This window comes from Helianthus annuus, chromosome 9 (assembly GCF_002127325.2).
Source record: "Helianthus annuus cultivar XRQ/B chromosome 9, HanXRQr2.0-SUNRISE, whole genome shotgun sequence".
Classification (NCBI taxonomy): domain Eukaryota; kingdom Viridiplantae; phylum Streptophyta; class Magnoliopsida; order Asterales; family Asteraceae; genus Helianthus; species Helianthus annuus.
The window spans coordinates 112,547,722-112,559,808 of NC_035441.2; the positions used below are offsets into that span (position 1 = coordinate 112,547,722).

General features: G+C 37.2%; 1 protein-coding gene across 1 annotated transcript; it reads right to left on the reverse strand.

Moving 5' to 3' along the window:
- Positions 1-70: 70 nt before the first annotated feature.
- LOC110878213 lies at positions 71-11,820 on the reverse strand. The gene is made up of 11 exons (XM_035977005.1): positions 11,749-11,820; positions 10,275-10,387; positions 9,980-10,085; positions 6,312-6,459; positions 6,042-6,235; positions 5,569-5,709; positions 2,414-2,958; positions 1,767-1,959; positions 1,032-1,096; positions 754-964; positions 71-531 (listed from the first exon to the last, which is right to left on the reverse strand). The coding sequence occupies exons 1-11, from the start codon at positions 11,818-11,820 to the stop codon at positions 172-174; spliced, it is 2,148 nt and encodes a 715-aa protein (XP_035832898.1). The 3' UTR covers positions 71-171.
- Between the last annotated feature and the right edge of the window lie 267 nt (positions 11,821-12,087).

The following is a 12,087-nucleotide window of genomic DNA, read 5'->3' on the forward strand; positions in this document are numbered from 1 at the left end:
ACTAAGTAAGATGCTTTTACTATGTTACTAACCGCGTGAACGAGTTTTATAAGAACAATACAAGATAAGAAACTATAAGAAAGCCATAGCATTAGATATTTCCTGTAACGGGCCACTTTGTTTATATACAATATAAATCGCGTACTCTACTCTCCAAAACCAACTAAATCGTTACTCTTGGTTCATTTGTTCAAAGTATTGTTTTTCCCAACTTTCAACTTGTTTAATTGAGTTGAGTTTCGTATCAAGTATAGAGTTGAGAGTTTGCGGGTCATAAGGGGGTTGCATGATGCAGGGGCTAGCATCCGCAGGGCCTTTTACAGTAGATTCCTCCATGAATTGCTTTGAAAAACCTTCTGAAGTGCAAGCCATTGTCTCTGAACAAAGTTCAACTGCGTTCGGAGGTACTGTTGGCTTGTATTTCATGAGCTTTGAATATGCGGTTAAAAGATGAAACATGTAGTCGTATACATGATCCATTTTCATATCTTCTTGAATGAAACTACTTGCTGCCTTTCCCATTGCTTTTGCCTGTCATGAAGTTACATAGATAATGTGACCCGTTTGGTTACAATAAGTCGGTTCAGGTTATATTTTATCAATAATACGTCAGCAAGTGAAACGGGTTGAGAGTAGCCCAAAATGCCTTTTTTTACTGCATAAAACCTCTTAAATGTAATAATTTCTAGACAAACTGTTTCAGGTCAACCAACCCATTTCGACCCATGCAAAAGTTACCCATATATATAATACCTGTTGCTCGTGATTGTTGCCCCATTCAGCAGCAAACTTTATAGATCTACACTTGTCATCCATCCTAACGGGCCAGTAATGGAGGCCGGGCATCAACCCTCTCGTGAAGAAATCATAGTAATGGGGTGTGACCAATAAGGTTACCGAGTCGCACGCAAGAATGTATTTCTCACTCACGGACCATGCCGATCCCTCGATATAAATTTTAAATCTGCAAGAATATATTTGAGAAGTAATTCTTGAATACAATATGATGCCAAAAGATTAATTGTTCTTGCCTGTGGGTGCATTGGTCAGCCAAGTTTGATCCCTTGAAACCCTGTTTTGATTCTTGAACCCAGTCCTGGATGGTAGATGGTTAACAAATCATGTAAAACCTATATCTATATAGAAAAAAATAGGATATTGTAACAAGCTAATAAATTTCCAATGGTCTTCTGGTGCATTGCCAGCTTCATGACCTTTCAATGTGGAGGCCATGGGTTCGGGTCTCGTCTGGAGCAAAATGCTTTGGGTTGAACTAGGGGTTTTACTTTTACCATAGTGGGCCTTTGGGGGGTTAGTTTCCTCTGGAATGGTGGTGGGCCAGATCACTTGTCTGTGTTCGCGGGCATGCATGACCTTTTGCCATTGGATTTACCCATTTACCCTGGTGATCAGGCTTTGTCGGTCGTTCAAAAATCATACTAATAATTTATTATATTTTTTTATAATAAATTAAAATACGCATTTTTCGATTTGTTGTCTAAATTTTGGAATCAAGTTTGTTTGGTCTCTGATATTTGAAACGGGTGGTATTGCAATATGAATTTCAGATCGGGATGGGTTGACACATTAACACTTTTTTCCCAGTTATGTATAATATTTAACATGTTGATTATAATTACCATAATAAAATATTTAACTTCTAACTCAGCTTCTTTTAGGTCACATTATTGATTTGACTAATTAAAACTAACTGGGTCGAAACTGACACCTCTAGTTAAAAGTAACGTTTATAAATAAAAGTAAACCTGAATATAGAGACGAGCATTCCAGTCGTTTGTGTCGGAAACATTGCATGTAAGGAGATCCTTCCTGTGTTGGGCAACATTTGGATTTCCCTTCCAGTAAGCATATGGCTCTCTGTCTATCCACTCCATCCTTTTGTTGCCTTCTTCAAGATCCTTCAACAATAAATCCCATGGTTTTATATTTATTTCGGCCCTGCGACAAAGATTCAAGATCAATGTTAGAGAAACCTACCCAATCACACAAACTAAAACAAGCCAGGATGGTACGGGTGTGCATGAGTCGGTTTTGTGCTCAAACCAAACAAAAAAATGAAGTTTCAGTTGTTCAATTTTCATTTTTAAGTATGTGTTTGGTTTGTTTTTGGGTCAGTTTTTGGTTTTGCATATGGGTTTGAAATGTTTGGGCCTAAAAAGGGGCCAAAATATTAAATCTGGGCCTTGAATATTTTGTCAAAAAAGTTTCATTAACTACATATTTAACGAATCAAGGCTTGACCCATTTGGCCTGAAGTCATGAATTTGAGCCATTAATCCAACAAAAAACATGCAAACCAGTTCGGCTTGGTTCGGTTCCGTTTGGTTTAGGAACGAGGTATAACCGAAACCGAACCGTAATTTTCGGTTTTCAAAAAATGAAGAACACTTACCATCCCCAAAAGGACCAATCCGGAAAAACAATATCGAACGAATCATCATCGCCACAATAACCAAACAACGGTGATGGAACCACCGCGGAATTCAGCTGCCCGTAGTCCTTCTTTAGAACCCGTGGAAAATCGAAGCATTCGAACATAATATCCAAATCGGGCACCTTACCGGGGTACCTTCTTAGCAACTGTAACAATCCCCATATTGTGAAAACATCTCTTGTATCAACAGATTTCTTATAATGCTCAATATAAGCCGTTCCGTTTAATACTACAAATCGAAAATCAGCCACTCCTTTAGCCCTTTCGACCGATTCTTCGGTTATCCCAGTCGCACTCCATGGCCGTAGATCTTCGTGAATCCAACGGAAGAAATCCGGACACATGTGTGGGATTCCTGATTGTTGTTCATCATGTAATGTGAAGTTTTTTGGGTAATAATTGTTGGGGCATGTTTGAGTGTGATTCCCCATCGAGCAGTTGAGTGGGATTTCGATTTTGTCGTGGATTGTAACGATTGAGCTCTCGAAATTTTGAGCTGTTGGCTGGTACATACAACAATCAAATCAAAACAAAAGTTGAAATTAGGAATGTTGATAAACCGTCTAACCACCCAAACCGAAAAAGGTCAGCAAGTTCAGGATCGGTTTGGTATGTTAAGACACAGACACGGTACCAGTACCGATACTAGGTATTGTTTACAATACCAAAAATCGAAGGATACAACACATGTTTTAAATTGATCAAAAACCGTAGAAGTAAATACCGAGAGACCAGTTCCGATGATACCGGTACCGATGTCGGTATCGGTTAAAAAATTACTATAATAAAAAAACTATTAAACACACTAGTGTATTAAGTTTTTGTTTGTTAAGTTAACGAATACAAGTTACTAAAAAATAATGAAATTGAATTAAAACTAAATGGGTTAAAGACGAATATTATATTATTTAAGGTATAAAAAGATGAAATTGAAATTGAAAAAATAATAATAACATCTTATAATAAAGTTAGTGTCGATAGTTCATGCAAATTAATGATATAACTTTTTTTTTTCTAAACCCGCAAAAGTGACTAAAGGTGAAGGGAGTGGTTACCTATTTGGAATAGGTAAACTCTTCATTCACTCAATCAAACACTGCCACTCAATTTATCTATTTTGTTTAGCTAATGCTCAAAAACGTTGGCGGTGGTTTACCTGTCTTAAATTAGGTAAATTATTATTTTTATTTAAAAAAAACATAATAAATGAAAATAGGAGGCAAAAGCTGACAAAGTGCCTTCCCCTCATCGGTAAACCTTCACCGCTCACCCTACCTCACCGATCGGTAAACACCATCGGCGGTGTTACCGATCGGTAAACACGTTTGCCGATGGAGTTTACCTCCCACTCCGCTCACTCTAAACCAACAGAACCGTCAAACTGTGAAAACTGACCTGTTGGCCAACACGAAAGTGACTAAACCAACAGAACCGTCAAACTGTGAAACTGACTTGTTGGCCAACACGGCCAGTTCGGTTTTAGTTTTCCTAAAACCGACAGAACCGGGCCATGTACACCCTTACATAAGGTTTCTGAAAAAGAAGAAATGCTGAGAGGATTACCGATACGGTGAATTCAAGCAACCGAACAGAAACACACAAGCCGATGAACAAGGAAACTGCGAGAAACAAAAATCGAAAAGATGATCTAGAAGCTGCATTTGTGTAGCAGATGAACAATGGCAGCCAGATGCTCTGTGGGATATGCCTGTGAATTCCTGCAAATCTCGTACCCGAAATCAAATTGTTAATCCTCTGAAAGTTCCTCCTCCCCTGTTGCATCATTTTCGATCGATTTAATTAAAAACAACAACAATAATTCTGTTAAGTGGTCATCAAATTGGATACTGCAAAAGGAACATGCGTTTCATTAAAATTGTTGTATACAGAGAGAATGAATTGTAACAGGAAGTGCATTTAAATCCATGTGTTAATGAGTTATGGAGAAACCCATAGAAGACATTCCATTGTCAAATATGGGAAAGAAAAGACTCCCTCCATCTTTCCCCTACAAATTGCTAAATTCAAACTTTACATTTATTTTTATATTAACTAATGGGATGGGATTAGACATTTAGACCCCTCATTGTTGTGGGGACGCGATGACGCAATGGGAATTCGTGCGGTTTGTTACGGTACTGACACATGCTATAGCATGCGAAAAAGAAAACCCAAAAAGTAAAAGTAGAAATGAATAATTAAGTCGGCTTAGGACTTGCGAGTTTCGACGGAGCCGTTAAACCGTAAAAAAATAGACGTAAAAATGTTGAACCACACGCACGTTGAAAATATTTTGAACAAATCATAAAACAGAAAATTTATAAAAGATGTAAAGTACAGGGAACAAAGTTGAAAGTGGAAGGATTAAAAAAAATGTTTGTGACAAGTATGTAAAAGATGAAAACTACGGGGTTTAAAGTGTAAAAGATAAAAACTTGAGGGTTAAAAGTGTAAAAGATGAAAATAAATGGTCAAAAGTAAAAGATACAGTGTAAAAGATAATAATAATAAAGGTTAAAAGTAAAAGAAAATTGAAGAGTAAAAAAAGTCAAAGAATCAAAGAAAAATAAATAGTGAATATGTGAGGGAGAGAATTTTTGCAAATTAATATAAGGTAAACCCAAAGTAGTCTTGTTTCAACCCTAAACCTATAGCCATATCTTGAAACCCACAATGTCCATCTGGGTTGACATCTTTTATTCTTGAAATGTGGGGGTGGAACACTTTTGGAATTTGATTTTTGATTCTGAGAACTTATTCAAGCGTTCCATCATCAGTGATTAATGGAAACCTATGGTCCTCGCAAGGTTCTTTTTTCTGTGAAGCCGTTAAACGATTGCGTCACATTAACGACCTTTGAGACTTTTGAGACATTGCAGATGTAGATGGTATTAGAGAATCTTGGGACTGTACATAAGAGCTGCGTCTAGGAGGGTCACACCTACTTTGTTCGGAAGGCCCAACTGAGCTATGTCTAGCAGGTTGTTCTCTTCTTTGTTGTTGGACCTTGGACGTTGGCCTCCCGCGAGTGTTTTCTTGTACGACATGCGGTTTTTTGTCGCTCATAAATGGGTTTACCACCACCTTGATCTTCGATATGATTTTTTCTTTACTTGCGGGGGCTGGGTACACATTTTCTGTTTCACATCTTCGAATTCTTTTTCTACATCAACCTCTTCATCATCAAAAGTTGATGGATTCAGGTCATGTTTTCTCCAGAAAATGTCTATACCATCGAGCTGAATAATACGTTCCTCAAAACAAAAACAAAAAAAGCATTACACAAGCATATTAAATTAATACAATAAAACATTTTTATAAGTCTATAAGTACCTGTATTTTGCAATCTCTCCAGACGACAGACACATAACAACCCACAAGTCGTGTACAGCTGCCAGCCACATGTTGATCCAAATGACCGCAACGTTGATAGTCTCCGTGTTAGCTCGTTTTGTAGTAGGTTAAGAGCATGGATGGAAACTTTACAAAATAGGTTGCGAAACAAAGGAATCTCAAGGTGGCTGTTCATTCGCTTGGTGTGACTTTCTTCCAAACATTTCTTTATTTGCGTAAATTGTTTTAGTACCAAGGTGTCCACCTTTTTCACCAGGGTTTCCAGACTGCACTTCGGTGTAGTGAGTTGTTTCTTTAATGCAGCATGTGCGCCTTCAGCTCTATTTGTCGTAGTTTTGTAAAATGTTAGCGTTTGATTGGTCCATGCAGATACAAATTTATAGCGGGATGTGTTTAACCAGTTATCCCACAGGTAATCAAAAACATCTGAAAAATATAAAAATATTCAAATTATATATCTATTTAATTGAATTTATTAACTTAAGAGAAAACGTATGTTTACGTTGTTGATTGAGAAGGTGTCTATGAAGGTTGGTGAGGTTATAATCGTATAACTCCTCGTTAGCAGAATCACACACTGTTTTCCATCGACAAACAAAGTCCTCCCAATCTGGTTGACTAAATGAATTCTTGCAGTGCTTTACAATATTCTGTAAGATGTGGAACCTATAGATATATCTGTGTGCAGCAGGGAATATTTTTTACACGCGTTTATCAGTGCTTGGTCTCTGTCCATAAGAATTACACACGGCTCCATGCAATCGTGCAGCATGGACCTTATCCTCTCCAGGACCCAGACGTATGTTAGCTCCTGCTCGTTTGAAAGAAATGCACGCGCAACACAAAAGGTTTGGTTTGTCGACGTCATACCCACAACTTGCAAAAAGGGAAGATTGTACATGTTAGCTTTGTAGGTCGCATCGACCATAAGCACATGCGGGAATGCCCGCCACATTTCAAAGGACTTGTCGTGTCAGAAAAATATATTCTGAACGACATTGGTGGAAGGTTCCGACTGTATGTAATAGGTCATCTTTTTTTCCTGAAGGATTTGTTCCAGTGTCTGCATGGGAGTCGTTTTTTATCGAACTTTGAGGCCCTAATCTTTTGGCGAGCGTTGTGTATGTCCTTCAGAACACATTTATTTTCAGGGTTCTGTTCGGTTACAGCTTTCCAGATTGTATGGGGTTGTATGTCTTGATCTGTCAGCTCTTCCACCAGTCTAAACTCATTAGGAGTAAGTCTCTTGGCATACGCGTAACCCTCCAGATGTTCAGCAGGGCTGTGGTTATGCTTCTCGTTAAAATTTTTGTGCAGATAATCTATCCACCAAGCTCGACGACTTTGTTCGAGACAACCTATTGTCACACCCAACCGATAGCGGAAACATCGGAGTGAGACGAAAATGAGATTGTTCGAGACTTCATAACACTATTGTGACAATATTTAATTCAAAATCGATTTCATTCATTTCATAACTTGTTAAATTACAACACTTGAAATCAAAGTACAACATTTGAAAGGAAAAATACAACATTGTTCAAGAAACGATACGACAAAATTTAACAACCATACAACAACATAATCTAGAATCAAAGTGTGTATCTAAGCAATCCTACTAGATTCCATGAGCATCAATGTCATCAACCTGCAGTATGTTTTAAAGTATAGTTCAATACCAATTTATTGGCGAGTACACAAGTTTAATAAATAGCATAAGTATATAAAATGGTTTAAACATATCCACATGGCAAAAATAGTTAATCTAGATTAATGTAAACTTGGCATGCAACTATACAAGTAAATCCTCTGATTACCGCATGTTAAGAGGATGCTATACATGTTAAGAGGAGGCTCGTACGAAGTTAATGACAAGTGAATCACATAAGAATGTTCCAAAAGTACAAATCAAGTATCACGTATTTAAGCATGTATGATTGGATTGTTTGTGTTTGCCTAAAGTATAAGTGTGAATGTGTAATTTGATAATGTAAACATATTGCACCCAAAAGTGTAAAACGTAAAGAGGGCGTTCGAGTATACTCACGGTTTTGCGAAGATTTCCTTTGTTAATCCCGTGGGTTGATTAGGTGGATTGGAGCACCGACGTCACCCTACATGGGGTAAACGAAGGTGTGTGAGTATTTGGAATTTTGACAAAGGATTCGGATTGGAATTTAAATTACAAAAAGTATGTATTCATAAAATATATCTTGTCTAAGTACTTGTTTTGACACTAAGTTGGTATGTGATTTCATGGGTCCTAGTTGGCCCATTAGAATCGAAAACGAGAAACTTAGAACACTAGATAAAGTAACCTAAGCTCATGGCACATAATCATAAACCGATTAGTATCATGAATTCAGCTATGTGTGTGTGTATATATATATATATATTATAGTAATCCTAAAGCTAAGTCCATCAAGAGTATCATAGATGTAATATAATTCAAGCATGGAGGTAAGATTAACCTCATTGTATGAATTCACTAATGCACAAATCATCACAAGGATGAGTCGGATGGTCATGAATGAAAAAGAAAAGTACATCTATCTAACATTTCATCAAGTAGCCAAGTAAGATCAACCCGGGTGCGCTGTCTCAACATGGAAGGAATGAACCGAGTGTTGGAGGCTGGACGGGGTTGTGTTACTTTAGGACTAGTAAGCAACTTGGAATAGCAAGATAAAACATCAAGTGAGGTGTGGAACAAGTTAGGATAGCCGAGGCTTCCAAGGTTCACACTTTCATCACAACACAAGCCTTGCCATATGAACTTTGGTAGACTTGGATGATTTCAACACTTGTAGGTTGTCTTAAACCCTATCAAAACAAAAGGTTTAGAGGGTGTTTGCATCTCTAAACTCATAAGAATCAACCTTACACAAGCTCACTAACCATAGACTTGATTAGAAGCATGGTAGCCTAGGTATAAGATTGCATAAGAAATCATAAGTTTTATAAAAGTTAACAAGAAAATCTTCCAAAACAAAAAGTTTGGACCCCAAAATAGTGATGTTCCACCTTAGTTTACCATGGTAAACTTGTGGATACACTCCTAGAGATGTTCCAAATTTTGTAATGGAAGAAAAGATGAAGAAAAGTCAAGAAAGTGCTTACTTTTGCACTTAGAACAATCTGCCTTTTTCTGATGTTTGCAACTGATTTGAGAGTGTAGCTGAGTTGGGAAAGTGAAAATGAGTGATAGGAAGCTTGTTTATATAGTGGTTGGTTAGGGTTAAGAGTTTTAATGGAGTTTAAAGGTGACTGGGTGAGTTTGGAGGTGGAAAAGTTGGCCAACCCGCATACAAGAAACAACTATCTACGGATTGAAGGCCTTGGCGGCACGCGAAGGGAAGGGGGGTTGGGCTTCACGTAGCGCGACGCTACGAAATTCCGAAAACTTTGAATTGTTTACATTTTTAGCCTTTGAACTTTGATATTATTATTATTTCAAGCCATAACTTCCATTTTTAGCATATTTTCAAGTATGGAACATGTACATAACTACAATTTGAGTATTGTGAATGCATGTATAAGTATTTGCACGTATAAAGAGTATCAAAACACGTATTTATAACTGATTGTATGTATAACAAATAAGTATAAAGAACGAATTTCATTATGATCATTTCTCGGATTACAAGGCAGGAAATGAAGTACGATTACAAAAAGAAGAAAAGTTTCCAAAAATAGAAATACATACAAGCTTTCTAAATAAGAAAAGTTCCAAAATGCGAGGCATTACACCTATCACCATAAATGGGAATGCACATTTTTTGCTGCCGGTTTTCCTAACCGTGGCCTTAATCTCATGCTCGCCACTACGACAACATTGGAGCCATGTCTAGTGATTTTTGGATCGTCTAGTAATAATAACGTATCCGTTGGCTAAACCCCTTCTTTTTACCCAACTTTCCAAATTATTGCGGGATATAAAATTCTAAGTGAAAAATATATATACACATTTATAATATTTTTTTTAAAATATAACATTTATAACACATTTTAAAAAAATATATAACGTTTATAGTAATATTTTTAACAAAATATATATCATTCGTACCTGATCAGTTTTGTACGAAATTTCAGGGTAAGCGGGTTGCTCGTCATCCAATGACTCTTGCGCGTAAGAAGGCTCACAAACGTCTTACTGTATGCCCGAGGTACCACTAACGAAAACGTTATTGTCATATTCTTCTTGTCCATACGAGACACTGTAACCGGCTTCATAATCCGGACACCCATAACCATGATCATCGCTAGGCACAATAACCTGAAAAAAAACCAACGGTTAAATGATAACGACACATCTAAAACCCTTCTTAATAATAAGTAAATATATTTTTACCTCATTCACATATGGAAACAACGGTTGGCGGGGCACAAAAAACTAAAAAAACTAACGGGTAAAAAGGAATGGTAAATTTAACGTCGAATAGAAAAAAAGTAAGTAAATACTTACCTCATTAAGGTCTTGCAACTATTCATTATATGGGGACGAAAGCCGGACACAACCTCCTCCGTGTGATCATCATTTCCTCTCCCATCGTAAGAATCAGGGACAACAGGCCCCTCCTAATACAAATGGTGTACTAAGTATTTCATAAAAAAACAAATAAAACAAGTTAAAAAATGCTATACCACACTTCTTTCCAGAATAAACGTGCTCATGTTTGTGTCGGACGACTCGCCGAAAATGTAATTAAGGTTGAACCAAGACATGGTGGAATCGAATATAAAGAAAAAAACGAAGAAAAAGGAATGAATTTTGTGAATCGTTTTCGTCTTCCTCATTTAGAAAGGCCAAGCAGAATGCAAATTCACAGACTAGTACGGGTCGTATAGGCATATACGACCCGTATAGGGCTGATGTAATGTTCCTTTCAATCACTTTATGTCACTGTTGAGTGACAGAAAGTAACCTCGTACTTAATACGGATCGAATAGGCCTGTACGATCCGTATAGGGTTTACATGTGAACCCTATCTGTCAGAGTTGATAGACAACATTTTACTAATACGAATCATATAGACCTATACGATGCGTATTAGGTGGCCATGTGAAGACATGTCAGCCTTTGACTTACCTTGGAAATTGAATTTTGTTAAAATAACAAGTTATATTTGTTATTTTTTTCAATTTAAATGTTTTGTTTTTATCTTTTATCTTCTCATAATCTGCTTTTTATTTTATGCGAGATTTGGGTTGTTTGCTTTGGCTGCACTAGGCCTTTTTGGATTGCTGATAGCTGGGCTCTTTGGTGGCTGCTTTGGGCTTGTTGCTGCATTTAGGGATCGCTGCTGTTGTCAGTTATAAAGGGGCGCTTCCAGATTCTTCATTATAACCCCTTTTTCCTTAAAACATTATTGTCCTCTCTCATATGTCCGATTCGTGAGTAAGGTTTCATCTTTCTGTAAAAGATCTTCATGTGATGATCTTGTTCGTCTAAGTATATCAGTCAATCTTTTGATGATTGATTAGTTTCTGTAACTGTTCTCGTTGTTAACCTTTCGGAATAAAGTCGTTTTTTTGCTTTTGATCTTAGAGTTCTGACATGGTATCAGAGCTCCAAGGTTGATTTGGTGCTCTGGTTATTTTCTTCCGCTGTGCATTACAAGAGTCCTAATTAACAGGCTTCGTTAATCTGCGAGATCTGGTTCAGATCTATGGTTTGGCAGCCGGATCTAGGGTTTGGTATCTTCGAACCAGTGTCTTCGATCGAGGCTCTTGTGGTTCTTGATTCAGCTCTTGCTTAAAAACTGATTGTGTTCATCAGGGGTGCTGTTGCTGGTTTTTTCTTTGCTCACAGTCATATAACTCTAAGTGAAGGTTATATACTGTGATTTTTTTTTCGGTGAACCCTAACTTGGGAACCCCTCTCTGTGAGATTGTTCTTTTTTTATGTCAATAGATTTAGGTGGCTTCTACACTAAGACCTGCGTTGGCACCTTGAGTGATGAACCAACGATCTGGAACACTGGTGTAGTTTCGCCATGAGTTTCATTCATTATTTGTTGTTTTTAATCTGTGATTCCTGTTTGGTTTTTTTGTTTGTTAATCATCTGTTAAGTGACCTTAGAGTTGTTCTCTGATTACTGTTTAGTGGTTTTGTGTGTTTGATTGTTGTCTGTTAATTCCTTTGTTTCGTTGTTGTTCCGTATTTGTTTGTTTCTTTTTGATCATGATTGACAAAACTGAGTCCTCTGTTACTTTAATAAGTAAATTAGATGCTGGTGATCCTTTGTATTTGCATGCTAGTGATTCTAGTAATCTGT